This window comes from Bos javanicus, chromosome 6, assembly GCF_032452875.1.
Source record: "Bos javanicus breed banteng chromosome 6, ARS-OSU_banteng_1.0, whole genome shotgun sequence".
NCBI lineage: Eukaryota > Metazoa > Chordata > Mammalia > Artiodactyla > Bovidae > Bos > Bos javanicus.
In genome coordinates, this window is record NC_083873.1 from 115,549,331 (window position 1) to 115,562,959 (window position 13,629).

At 66.5% G+C, this 13,629-nt stretch overlaps 1 protein-coding gene across 2 annotated transcripts in view; it reads right to left on the minus strand.

Moving 5' to 3' along the window:
• Nucleotides 1-11,817, minus strand: part of DOK7 (docking protein 7) — a 34,065-nt gene extending 22,248 nt beyond the window's left edge. Inside the window, exons 1-4 of one of the 2 annotated variants that reach the window (XM_061420955.1) lie at nucleotides 11,671-11,817; nucleotides 11,532-11,577; nucleotides 2,428-2,658; nucleotides 230-430 (exon numbers count right to left, since the gene is read on the minus strand). In XM_061420955.1, the coding sequence (XP_061276939.1) occupies nucleotides 230-430; nucleotides 2,428-2,658; nucleotides 11,532-11,577; nucleotides 11,671-11,700 (508 nt within the window). In that variant the 5' untranslated portion in view covers nucleotides 11,701-11,817. Of the gene's footprint in view, nucleotides 1-229; nucleotides 431-2,427; nucleotides 2,659-11,531; nucleotides 11,578-11,646 lie in introns of both variants that reach the window. The other variant, XM_061420954.1, reaches the window with a different exon arrangement.
• Between the last annotated feature and the right edge of the window lie 1,812 nt (nucleotides 11,818-13,629).

Genomic DNA, 13,629 nt, shown 5'->3' on the forward strand with positions numbered 1-13,629 from the left:
CTGAACCGCCCCCCGGGCGGCCCTGCACCGACTTTGTTCAGGAGGGTGCCGCTCGCAGCCCCCAAGCCCCTGCCTCCAGCCAGAAGCGCAGGGTCTGGGCTGGGGGCTAAGCATCAGTCTCTTTGAGACCGCAGGCCGCTGCGGGCCTGACAGAGGCCAGGGCAAGCGGGAGGGCTGGCTCTGGGGCCACGGCCCGGCCAGCAAGCCCGCGGCCCACGCCTGTACTTACAGAATCCACACCTGGTCCCGCCTTCAAAGATGAACCCGTTGGGCACGGCCCCATAGCGCCGGAGGTCTGACAGCTTCCACTGCCCCGCCACGGCTGGGGGGACGTCCCTGGCCACCACAAGGATGTCGTTGCAGAGGTGCAGGGTGGCGGGGCCGCTCTCCAGCTTGGTGCCCGGAGCCACGATCACGGGGAACCTGTGCACTGGGGCAGGGCGGGGGTGACAGGGTGTTGCTGGGAGTGGACGGCGGCCAGGAAGCACGAGCCCAGGTGTCAGCTCCCGAGGGCAGGGCCACTCGGTGCCATGGCCCCGCTCTGTCCCGTCCTCAGGGAGCCCGCCCTGATCGCCCCCACCTCCCACCCTAACAAGGCTGGACCAACCCCAGCAAGCTCCGGGAGAAGCACACAGGCCACGGCTGGTAAGTCTGAGGCCTTGGGCGCCTCCTCTGAGAAACCCCGCCCCCCACACAGCACAGCTGCTGTGGTCCCATTCCAGAGATGGGAACACGGAGGCCTAGGAGGCCCAGCCTCCGGCCCCTTCTGGAGAGTCCCAGCCTGGCCGCGGGGACATGCAGGAAACCCCAGGCCCTCCCCGCTCCAGTGAGAGGGTCTCCCCGGCGCTGAGCATGACAATTAGCTCCCCGAGACCTCCTCTCCACCTCAGGCTCAGCCCTTTGCCCCTGAAGCCCCTCAGGAGGGCAGTGGTGAGCTCTTCTGTTCTCACAAGGCGCCCCCTAGCCTCGGAAGGACCTTGGAAGAGGGGTGCATCCCAGAGCAGCCAGGCCCAGGAGCGGACGGCAGCCTCCTGGCTGGTGCCCTTCGGCCCCGTGTCCACCCCGAAGCTGAAGGGCCAGCCCCAGCCCTGCCTCCTCCTCCCGCCCTGAGCCCACCCAAGCCCCCGTGGTGGGCAGCAGCCCCTGGGCAAGGACCCTCATAGCCTGGTCCCAGGGGGCCAGGGATCAGCAACCCATCACCGTGTCCTGGTGATTTCTATTTAAGGTGCCAGGACAGGGCACCGGCTGCCTCGCACCAGGCCCCTGCCCACTCCCCCACCCCCAACCCTAGCAGAAGTGGAGTCACACGCTGAGCCAGGCTGAACTGGCGGGAACCCCAACGGGAGAACTTTCTGGAAGAGGCTCTTCCCTCCTGCCCCTGCGCCCCCTCACTGGGCCCTCCACACATCCCCCACCCTAGACGCCTGATCTGGGGGCTCCCAGAGGAGGGACGAGCTGCTGACCCCTAGCTGGGCTGGGCTGAGGTGAGTGAGGCCCCTTACTCAGGGTGCAAAACAGGGGCCAAGATCAGTGATATTTTAACGATGATTTAAACAACAAAAATCAGTGCAAAAAGTCCACAGTGAGTGAAACAGCTTAAATAAAGCCCAGGCTGGCTGTAGCATTGGGGAAGGTGCAGACGGGAAGGTTTAAAGACGGCTCACAGACCAGCTCCGCTTTAGATTTTGACATTTCTGTTCATCGTGGGCTTCGAGCTTTCATTTTTAACTGTTTAAATATTGTGTTGAAACATGATGGCTTTTGAGATAACGCGGGGCTTTGGGACTGAACACACACAGCGCTTCGTGCACGTTGGGTAAGCGACAGGGTCCTACTGGACCCGCACAGGGAGCTACACTTGGCGTCCTGCAGTGACCTGTGATGTGCGAGGACCTGAAAGAACACACACGTGTGCCCACACACACGCACGTGCCCACGCACACACACGCACAACCGAGCCACTGCGCCGCCTGCCCGCAGCCGACGCAGCACTGTGAGCTAGCTGCGTGGATGAAAGATGCCAGCCGTGGGTTCTGACGACGCAGCTGGGGGCCGGCCTGCCTCTGCTTGACCAGCCGGGTGGGCATGTGGGGGGGCTGGGTCTTGCCCTTCTCCCGAGAGCACCCCATCCTGTACCCTGCACCCCCCTTGTGGGGCTCAGGGGGGCTGGCTCCTCCTCCCCGAGGCTCCGGGGTCAGGCGGCCACCCGCTTGGGCTAAAGGCCCCCAGGTCATATGGATGTGGCCAAGTTCGGGAGCTCAAGAGGCATCTCCCCTGTGAACCCACCATCGCCCCAATCACGGCTGACCAGAGGGCACTCAGCAGGCACTGGGAGTCATGACCCGGCCTCTGCAGCCCAGCAGTGAGACCCCCGGGGACCCCTGAGGGCAGGAAGAGACCGTCCCCATAGGCTCTGGGCGCACTCACCCTCGCCCAGCGCGTAGCGGATCCGGGCGTCCCAGGCACACATGGCCTCACGGCTGTCGAAGCCCAGCATGACGGCCTGCGACAGACAGACGATGGCCAGCGTGTGGGCCAGGCCCTCGTAGGGCAGGCCGGGCTCCAGCCCGCAGATGTCCTCCAGCGTCAGGCTGCTACGCTCCCGAAGCCCCTTGGCGCGCTCCGACTTGTCCTTGTAGGCCAGCATCAGCAGGCAGTCTGCAGGGGGCGTGGGGGTGGGGGTCAGTGCGGCCACTGCCCCGAGTGCCCGGCACCACCCCGCCGCACCCCAGAGACCCAGGCTCCAGGCACGGCCGGCCCCCAGCAAGCCCCGGGCACCCTGAGCCTCAAGACCCTCATGTGCAAAAGGTACCCCCACCCCACACAGCCCCGGGCCACGCGGGCAGAAGTGGGCTTGGGACACTCCCTGGTGAGGACCCACCCACCCGGCCCGGGGCCCCCAGCTGGGGCCTGCACCCTGCCCCGGCCCTGGGGGGATGCCGCTCCAAACACAAACACGGCACTGAGCCACCTGCGTGGCCCTGGCGAGCCGCCCTGGGTCCGGGCCTCCATGTCCCTCCTGAGTGCAGGCGCACCCCGCCCGGCCACACCCAGTTTCTGCTGAGGGTGAGGGTCCCGGGCCTGATGCGAACACCGAGACCCTGGAGTGCGAGGTGGCCCTGAGCTCAGTGAACCAGCCCCCTCGTCGGGGCAGGAGAGGGCTGGGGGTGGGCACTGGAGGACCTTTCGGGATGGAGCACTTCCCCGCCCCACCCAACACTGGAAACACCTCCCTGCAGACCCAAGGGACACCCGGACCCCAGAGCCTGACTCCACACTCAGGTTGGCCAGCAGACGGAGACCAAGGTGGCGCCTCCTGCCTGCCCGCGTCAACCCCTGCCCCGTGAAGACAGAGGGCGGGCGGTGTGTCCCGGACGCGCACACCGCTGCGGTCAGGTGCCCGCCGTCAACCCCTGCCCCGTGAAGACAAGGCGGGCGGCGTGTCCCAGACGCGCACACCGCTGCGGTCAGGTGGGGACGCAGCCACAGGCAGACTGGACCCCAGCCTGAGGGACGGGCTGGCTCCGACAAGCCCCTATTAACAAGTCTCCAAAGCCTGCGATGGGGGCTCCGCTTCCTATCTGAGACCCTGTCCCTAGCGTTTGAAATGCTTATGTCAGAAAAAAAAAAAAAAAAGCAAGGATGTTTTCATTCTCAGGGGAATACACAGAACCCTAGAGCCCACAGAAATCCACCTGCCCACCCCAGGGGAATACACAGAACCCCAGAGCCCACGGAAACCCACCTGCCACCCGAGGGTTCGGGCATGTTCTCTCCAGAACACAGCTCCCTTGGAAACGCGTGGCCCGGCCCAGAGAGAAATTAGTCACTCAGGAGGCACAAAGGGCACGTGTTGTGGAAATGCCCCCCAGGTGTCACCAGAGGCTCAAGAGGAGAAAGCCTTGGGAGGCCATGAACACAGAGAGACTCCCAGCAAAGAAGCGCGTGGACACGGGGGCGGCCACGGACGGGAGCCCAGCGTACGCACAGCCCTGTCACCCACACCAGGCTGCTCCCCAGACACGCCTGCCGCTCCTCCCCCCGGGAAGACCGGCCTCTCCCGTGGGTGTCGCCGTGCGGCTGGCCGTCCCGTCTCCCGTCTGCCCACCCCCGACCCTGGGAGGCAAGCTCGCGAAGGCGGTGCTCTTCTACTGTGACAGTCGGGTCACCCAGCACCGATGAGGGTGAGGCCCTTCTATCTCAGGAACGACTGTTTGCTTCGGTCGTGGCCTGACCAGCAAAGGCAGGGCAAGCCTGTCACCTCCTTTGTTTCTAGGAGCTATGCTCCCTATGATGTAGCCAAGAGCAGGGTCTGTAGACTTTCCTGTGAAGAGTCAGACAGTAACTATATTCCACTGCGTGGGGCACGCAGTCTCTGTCAGTTTTTTCTGTTCACTATTTATTTATTTGGCTGTGCCGGGTCTTAGCTGCAGCCCAGGGGGTTTTGGTCTTCGCGGCGGCAGGCAGGATCTGCAGGATCTTTCATTGCGGCCTGTGGGAGCTAGTTTCCCAATCAGGGATCGAACCTGCACCTCCTGCATTGGGAGCGTGGAGTCTTAGCCGCTCGACCACCCAGGAAGCCCCTGTCACAGCTTCCTACTGCAAAAGCAGCCAGAGACCACACACACGTGTATGACTGTGTTATGACAAAACTTCATCACAGAAGCAAGAGACGGGCGGATTTGGCTCAGGCCCCGGATTTTCCAATTCGTGGTCTGGAATCCAGCTTGCCACAAGGGCCCCTGGGCTGCCCCACGGCTCCCTGATGCCTCCCACTATCAGAGGAGGAGGACGCCTGCCCTTGCCAGGCTGGTTTGGCTCTGTGTGGCAGAGCCAACATCTGTCCCCAAAACCCTTTTCTCCCGGCCTACCCAGTCTTCCTGGATCCGGGCTCTGTCTGAAATCAGCTCACAGCCTACTCCTTACAGAGATTTGAGAATAGACTCGTGCCCTCACCTGTCTGTGGCAGGGTAAATGGGGACCCCCTCAAAAAAACGTGTCCACGTCCTGACTCCCAGAACCTGCAGACACGCCCTCGTTTGGAGAAAGGGTCTGTGCAGATGTGGTCAGGTTAAAGATCTCGATGGATTGTCCAAGGGGGCCCCAAATCTAAAGATGAGTGTCCTCGTAAGAGACGGGAGGGGAGACACGGACACACAGAGAGGCCACGAGAAGACAAGTCATGGAGCGACGTGCCCATGAGCGCAGGAGCCCAAGCAGGCGGGAGAGCGCTCCCCAGCGCCTTCGCGAAGCACGTGGCCCTGCCGACACCTTGAGTGTGGGCTTCCAGGCTCCAGGACGGGGAGAGAGCACACCTCTCGTCTCGAGCCCCTGGGTTTGCGATGCTTTGCTACCGCAGCCCCAGGAACTGAGACACCAGGCCGGTCACTGTCTCCTTTTTCAGTATGAACGTAAATGGCGGCAGGGAGCGGACACGGCTGTGTGCCGAGCCCAACCTTCTGCCCAGTGGAAGCTGCCCGCAGTCACAGCCCAGTGACGGTGGCGGCCGGAGGAGTCACCTCCAGACCCTGCCGTGGTCTCCCACGAGCTGGCGCAGGACGCGGCCCAGGAGAGGGGCGGCAAGCGTGGGGCCGGGAGGGGCCCCGGGCCGGCAGCTGCCCTGCCCCTCCCCTCCCATTGCTCCAGCCATAAAGGGGTCCTGTCTTTAAAACCCATCCTGTAGAGAGTGCTGCTTAGTGAAAAGCTGTGGAAGGAACAGGCACCAGGGCAACGGCAATTCTCAGGTCTGGGACCTGAGACGAAGCGGGTCTCAGAGCTGCTCTGCACCCGGGTGAGCGCCCGAGCCTCCAGGGGCAGTGGCCCGCCGGCCTGGGACACACCGCGTGGAGGACGCGGGGGCCCGCAGCAGCTGCTCAGCCCGACCGGGGCCCCCTGCCGTGGGCACCCAGGGCTGCACCCCTCACACGAGGCCCCACGAGTGAGGCTGGTCCCTCAGCAAGGTCTCCCGATCACCAGTGAGGGAGCACCGCCAGCCTTCCCACCCTTCATCTCCATGCCAGGCTCCGTGGGCCCAAGGGCCCCGCTCACAGCAGCCAGCCTCAGCCAGGCGGCCACCGGGCCTGGAGCCACTGGGACCCCGGGGGCGGGAGCTGAAGCCTCCCACGGGGCCTGGAGGGCGGCCTGGAAGGGGCGGCTCGAGCAGGGGGTGGAGCGGACCAGAGTGGTCGTGCTAAAGGCAGGCAGAGAGGGGCCGTCACCGAAGTGGGAAGATGAAACGAGGTGGTCCACACACACACACACACACACACACACACACCCGGTCACACATGCCTCGTGCTCACACACGCACACCTGCTCGTAAGATGAAACGCGGTGGTCCACACACACACACACACACCCGGTCACACATGCCTCGTGCTCACACACGCACACCTGCTCGCATGCACGCGCACACACACACACGTACTCTGTGCGTGGGCACTGTGGTGGGGACCGCCTGACTGGTCCAAGCCCCACGCCTGTGACCAGAGACCCCCCACTCAGCTCATAGAGCCTTTACTTTCAAATGAGAGCTCCGCAGAGTTGAGGCACTAACACAGCCTTGGCCGGGCACGCAGAGGCCCTCAGCCACAGGCCAGCCAGCAGGGACCTCGGCTGGGAGCCGGACACCGTCCCATCACCGCCAAACACTGGGGAGGGTCTGCCTGTGGACCAGGCGCACCCACCCTGGCCTCCTACACCAGCCTGCACTGAGCCCAGCCAGGGGCAGGGGGCAGGTTCCTGGTGTAGAAAAGGCAAAGGCCCAGCGGCCGCGCTCACCGAAAGGGCCGCTGAAAGACACCCGCTGGGGCCCCTCGGAGCCCACCCCACCTCCTTTTCCGTCCCCCCGCCTGGCCTGCAGGGACCTGGGGACATGGCCCAGCGTCCGTGCAGCCGAAACCCAAGAGGGGAGATGGTCAGAACGTGGGAAAGGTGGACAAAGAGGCAAACCCTGAGGACGTGCTCTTCAGGGGCCCGGAGCGGGCACCTGATGACAGCAGCTGTTCATGGGCCTCCCAGACGGGACACAGACTCCCGAGGGATGAAAGGTACCAGCCCAGCAGCACGCAGGGAACAGCACTGTGCCAGAGGGAACAGCCAGTGCAGAAGCCCAGAGGCCAACATGTGGGTGGGGAAGAGCCATCTGAGATGTAGGTGGGGTCCAGCCAGGCGGGCCTGCTGAGCCAGGCCGAGGCCTCATCCCAGCTCACGGGAGCCTGAGAGCTGTCATCAAACAGGGCCCAGGCTGGCTGCGTGTGGAGAGTGGGCACAGCACAACAGCGAAGCTGTCCCGGCCAGGGGAGCTGCTGGCTAGGCTGGGCAGAGGGAAGGGGGCTCAGGCTCTGTAGTAACCACAGGGACAGCTGGCAGGGCCTGCCCCCTGCCAGAGGCCGGCCAGCTCATGGGACCCCTTGGTGGGCAGAGGCAGGGCTGAGGGAAAAGAAAGAAGAGGATGATTCTGGATGGGGGCGGGGGGACCTAGGGAGAGGAGGGGGCAGCCAGGCGGGGTGGGGTTTCTGTCACAGACACATGAGCCCAAGAGGCCCAAGGGACGCCAGGCGGCCTGCACGCAGGCAGCTGGACACGGCGCCTGAAGATGTAAAAATAACCACGAGAGTCATGGGCACCCGGAGGCGTTTACGGCCCGGGGCTGAGCGCCTGGGAGGGCGGCCGGGAAGCCGCAGGCCTCCGGGCCTCATGGGGGTGGGGGGCCGGCAGGGAGGACGGAACCGGCAGGGGAGACGAGGCGGACGCCCACCCACGGGGACACGGCCGGAGCAGCGCTGTGGGGCTCAGTGCTCATTGGTCATGGTGACCTTGGGCTGTGCCTTCCGCAGAGCTGCTGGGCAACAGCCCCAGGGGCCGCCCAAGGGCTGGGGCTGGGGGCTGCTGACCAGGCCCGCCTGCCGGGGCCCCGGGCCACCTGACCCACCGGCCTCCTGACACACAGGCCCAGGTCTGCTGCTGATCCAATTCAGGGGGAGAGTGCCCCACCGTGTGTGTGTGTGCAGGATGCCACGGGGCTTCGCGGGGCACCAGGGGGCTTCGCAGGGCTCCAGGGGGCTTCGCGGGGATCCAGGGGGCTTTGCGGGGCACCAGGGAGCTTCGCGGGGCACCAGGGGCTTCGTGGGGCTCCAGGGGCTTCGCAGCCTCAGCACACAGGCGGCAGCAGGAGGAGTCAGGGCCCTGGGCCCCTGCAAACCCGCTGCCCATCCACCCTCTGCAGGGACTACCCTGCAAGCCCAGTGAGGACTCATTCTCATCATGCAATTGGTCAGAGCAGCAGCCAGACCTGACCCGGGGTGCTCTGACTCCTGGTTGGACCCAGGGGCTGCAGGAAGCCTGGCCCTCCGTGTCAAGGGTCCACGGGGACCAGAGGGCTGGTCTCCACCCTCAGCCTGCGCTTGGGGGCTGGCCCAACCCCAGGACTGAGATAGGACACCCATTCCCGGGGGACACGGCCCATCCCAGGCCAGAAGGTGGGACCAGAGCAGGATCCTCCTGGGCGTCACCACCTGAGAGCCCTCTCGTCTTCAAACATGCCCGCCTCAGCGGGGCTGCCACTGCATGGGGTGGGACAGAGGCCGGTGGTATGGAGGCTTAGGGGGCACGTGCCCCGAGGACCCCGTTCCTGGGTTTGTCTGCAGGACCCAGGTGTTGCTGAGAGCAGCTGGGCTCCCAGCCTGTGTCCCCTGGCAGGCCCTAGCCCCAGCATCACCTGTGAGGCTGTCAGGGTCCCTGCCCTCCAGGAACTCAGCACCAGGAGGGAGCGTAGACGGCAGGGGGAGCACTAGACCAGCCCTCCCCAGGACAGGAGTGGCGTGGCCTGCCTGCTGGCCAAAGGGCAGAGCACATGGGGTCGGGGGAGGGGTCAGGAGACGACACCCACTCATCCAGGGCCAGAGCCCTTGGGTCACCAGGTCTCAGCCTGCTGTCTACAAGGCCCTGCCAGCTCCAGGACTCAGGGTCCCTCCTGCCGGCTTTTCTGGGCAGAATAATGCGGCCCCAGCAGCACACGGGAGTCCCTGAAGCAGGGCCCTCGGAGCCGGTGCCCAGGGAGCTGCCCTGGCTGCTCGCGACCCTCTGCACGCCTCGCCCATGGGTGGGCCGCCCTCCAGAGCTCAACCACGGGAGAGACCATCTCCCACCATCCTGAGCCTCGACCCAGGGAGGCGCAGAGAGAGGCTGCCCAGGGTCAGCTGGGGTGGGCCACACCACCCTCCTCTCATGGGGGCTTGGCCCAGGGAAAGGACCCGGACAGGAATTCTCAGGCCAGGACAGAGGTGGGGACCCCCGAGGGCAGTTCTCACTGAAGCTTCAGTAAAGCCCGTCCCCTCTTCCCATAGTCGTTCCCCTCCCTCTGATTACCTAAACTTTATCACGAGCGTAAGTGGTCTTGGCTAAAACAAAGCGCAAGCAGCAAAGCAGGGGCCAAGTGGAGAGGGGCCCTCTGTGCCCTCCGCCTGCCCAGAGCCTCCAACACCCCCTACTGCTCCCCTTGGGCCCACCTGGCAGGGAAACGATTTCTAAAAGCAAGAGCCCTGGGGTCTTCACGAAGAGTAGGCAGGGTGGCCCCTCCTCCCGTCCCCAGGCTCCCCTCTGCTGCAGCTGGGATCTGGGGAGTCTCCGCGGTGAGACTCCCACATGCAAGGGCCTGCCCCCCACCCAGGTCCACCGAGGGAGCCGGTCTTCAGGATAAGGGGGACCAGGCAGCTGCACCCCTCACAGCCAGGCCCTCAGCAAGCCCGAGAGGGGCCGGCTCACCGGCTAAGGGCCAGGGAGGAGAGACAGGGGAGTGGGGACAGATCCTCGGGCCGAATGGGGGACCACAATGGGGGTCCCGAGACTCTGAGGACCAGGACGTGGGGTGCAGGGCTCAGGACGGACAGCAACCCAGAGGGGCCACGTGGACCGTCCTCCCGCCCAGTCCTCCCGCCCAGTCCCCGGGCAAGGTCCTGCCTGGAGTGCCTAACCCTCTTCTCTGGGGACGTCCCCTCCAGCTCCACCGCCCTAGCACCCTGGAGAGGCGGCTATTCCTTCCCCTAAGGCCCGTGGCATGCTCCCCTCCCATGGGGCTGCGCGTGCGCGACCACCACAAGTCCACTCACAGACTCTAAGTCTGCGGTGGTGAGGAGCTGCTGCCAGAGGGCCCGGTATACAGGCGTGCCTGCTGGGGCCGGCCAGGGCACAGCCCTCACCCAGCTCTCTAGGATACGGACATGACACCCACCACCAGGGGCTGCACGTCACCACCCGCCCCAGCAAGAGTGACGAGGCCTGCCCGGGGCTGTGCTCGGGTGGGTCACCTTCCCCAGAGGCCCGCACAGGCCCTAGCTCATCAGCCTCCCCGCAAGCAGCCCCCGCCCCGGGCCCCAGCCGGCCCCTGCCCCCTCCATCAACACCGCCTGTGCCCCACCTCGGCCACCCACAGCCTGGCCAGTGCAAGGATTCCACTGTCTCCCGGCCCCTAGCCCCGCCAGGCCTCCTTGAGCTCCCCGGGACTAGGGTCCCCCAGCACCAGGCACGGGGCTGGGCCTGCAAGACCGGTGAGCTGAGTGAAGGGGGTGCGGGGCTCAGGCCCCCTTGGCGGGGACGCTGAGCTCCAGGCAGGAGGAGCGTGTCCAAGGCCAAACGCAGGCCCTTGCCCCGCAACCGTGCGGCTCCCAGAGCCGGCTCGGCCAACGGATGGAGGAAGGGAGCTCCTTGGGAACTGACAGCACCCCTAGGTGTGCCGGAAGACCGACAGCCTCGCACGTGTGAGGCAGCGTGCACGCACACCCCCAGCAGCCCACACAGACCCCCAGAGACCTGGGCTGGCTCCAGGGCACCTGTCTCCGGGAACAGCTGCAGCCACCCGGCTCAGAGCCTCCGGGTCGCCGCCGCTCGCTGAGGACTGAGGCTGGAGATGCCCAGCTCCACGTGCCCTCCTCCCAGGGGGCGCACTGGCCCTGCAGGGGTTCCCAGGACACATCCCCAGAGGAGGCCGCTTTCCCCTTTCTCTGTTCCCACCTGGGTGGTCCAGCCTCAGCTCCACCTGGGCAAGATTGGGGGGGTGGGCGGTGGCGGCGCCTGGGGTCAACATGGCCCTGACACCCCATCTGGATTTGGGGCCAGTGACACAGCTCAGTCCCCACTGGGCCGGGACTTTCTGGGATGCTCCCTGGGGCGCGATGGGGGAGGGGGCCAGAACAGGCTCCTGCCCTTTCAGCCCTCCCGTCTCCACGGCTCCCCCAACCCCCCCAGGTCCCTCTGAGGTACTGTCAGCCCTCCTGCCAAGGGGGGTCGGCCCAGGGATCTGGGGTCTGAGACGACCTCGGGGCTCCGGGCCGAGTCGGGGCGCCAAGAGGGTCCCCGCAGGCCGAGGCCGGGGCGCTCTCCGGTTACAGCCCTCGCCCCGGGGCGCCCGCTGCCGGCTATTTCGGGCGAGCTGGCCGGCGCTCCGGGCCTGCCGGGCGCACGCAGGAGGCCGCCGGCGGCCGATCGCGCGCGCGGGGCCCCCGACCCCGCGCCGGCACCCCGCGCCCGCTCACCTGCCACCGGCGAAGGCTTGCGCAGCACCAGCCACCTAGTCTTCCACTGCGGGGACAGAGAGAGCGTGAGCCGCCGCCCGCGCCCGCCCCGCCCCGCGCCCGCCGCGGCCCCGACCTTCTTGCCGTCCCGCAGCTTGACCTGGCCCTCCACCAGCGCCGCCTCGGTCATCTTCTGTCATGGTTCCCGCGCCCCGCCGCGCCTCTCCCCGCCGCCCCGCGGGCCGCCCAGCCCAGGGTCACTTTCAAAATAGCTCCGCGAGCGCCGTGCGCCGGCCGGCGGGGCGGCGGGCGGGGCGGCGCGCGCGGCGGGCGGGGCCGAGGTGCCAGCCCGCCGGTCCTGCCCCACCCGCGCCCCGCCTGGGCGATGCGCCCCCGCGGCACCTGGGGCCACCTGAGCGCCCTGCCCTCCGGGACCGCGCGCTGCCGAAGCTCGGACCCTGGGGCTCCGGCCTGCTCACCCCAGTGGGGTGGGCGGGGGAGGGGGCCCCGCTTCCTGCCGAAAGCACAGGCAACGACCACCGGAAGAGGCATCCGCCCTGGGTGGGTCCCGGTTTGCAAGTGTGCCTTCCTCTAAGCTGGCTCACCCTCGCGCACCTGTCCTTCCCACCACCTCTGAGCTGTCACCGGACACCACGGACCTCTGGCCAGGACGTCGCCTCACTCCCCAACCCAGCTCTCCTGCCTGCTCCCTGCTCCCTTCCAACCCCTCAGACCACCCCTGCTCCATAGGCAGGAGGATGGGGGGGGGCATTCCTGTCCCCTGGCAGCAAGGACCCCCGTGTGGACTGCTGCCGGGGGTTAGGGGGCCAGTGCCCCAGTTTGAGTCGTCCCGGGCCTGCACGCGCTGCCACTGGCTGCTGGGGGGGTGGTCCGTCCCTCCAGGCTGCTCCGTAAAAGCCCGTGAGAGAGCCCCCATTGCAGCGGGGGAGCTCTGAGCCTCGGGTTTCCCGTCCTTCCACCCACAGCCCCTGCTCAGCCGCCCAAGTTCTTTGGGAACCCAGGTGAGTCCACATCTCAGATGTCAGCCCCCGTTTCTGAGGCGACCTCCAACACTCACGCCTTTCGGAGTGTCGACGAGGCCCCCGGGGCCAGTGGCAAAGACAGGCCGGCGCTCTGAAAAGCAAAGAGAAGCAGTGCGCCCCAGCCAGGGTCCCACCCTGAGGCGGCTGAGGATCTGGCCGGGAGGAGGGGGGAAGGCTCTGCGGTGTCCTGTTACCCTGAAATCCGCACGGGTAGGAACGCGGGTGCGTGTCATCATCCCGTCCAGGTCTTGCCTCTCACAGAGAAGGATCTAACACTCAGAACCACAGGCACCTCCAGGATTGACCTCCGTTGGCTAAGCCCTGAGCAGGGCATGGGGTCATGTGGGCAGGAATACCGCTGGGTTGGGGTCCCAGCTCAGCAACCACCATGCTGGGCACAGAGAGGGCCAAGTCTGTCCTCTCTGTGCACCCCTGTCCCCGTTGTCCCTGGGAATCTGAGAAGGCAGGGCCCTGGGGGGGGGGCGATGAGCTCAGTTCGAATGTCCTGGGAATGCGTGCCCAGGGTGCGATGCGGAGCAGGGTCACCCCAGGCCCAGGAGGCGCCTCGCTCTCCCGTCCTCCAGGGGCACCACCTCTGCAGGGCGGCTGCCCGCTCATCCCAGGCCCCCCAGCCGCTGGCCCAGGACGGCCAGCAGCGAGCCAGGCGGTGCTGGGGGGCTGTGGCCACCAGCACATCTGCCACCCCAGGCGCCTGGCACATGCTCATCCCCACGGGGAGGGGCAGTGCCCTGCCGCATTCCGCAGCACTGGCCCCGACCCAGGCTCCTGCCACACCCGGCAGCTGCACCTGCTCCCACATGGGCCCCAGAAAACGCGGGCTGCTGTAGGGACAGACGGCTGCCCATCGCCCCCCCGCTGCAACGCTGGCGACTGAGAGGCAGGCCCAACTTCCAGCCTCGCTCTGGACCTGGGGCGGGGGGATCCTGGCCTCTCATTCCTAAGCTCCTGCTGTGGACCGAATGCATGTGTCCCCACCCCCCAAATTCATGTTGAAGGCCAACCCCCAAGGGGATGGTATGAAGAAGTAGGGTTTGGGGGGTGATAAGGTCATGATG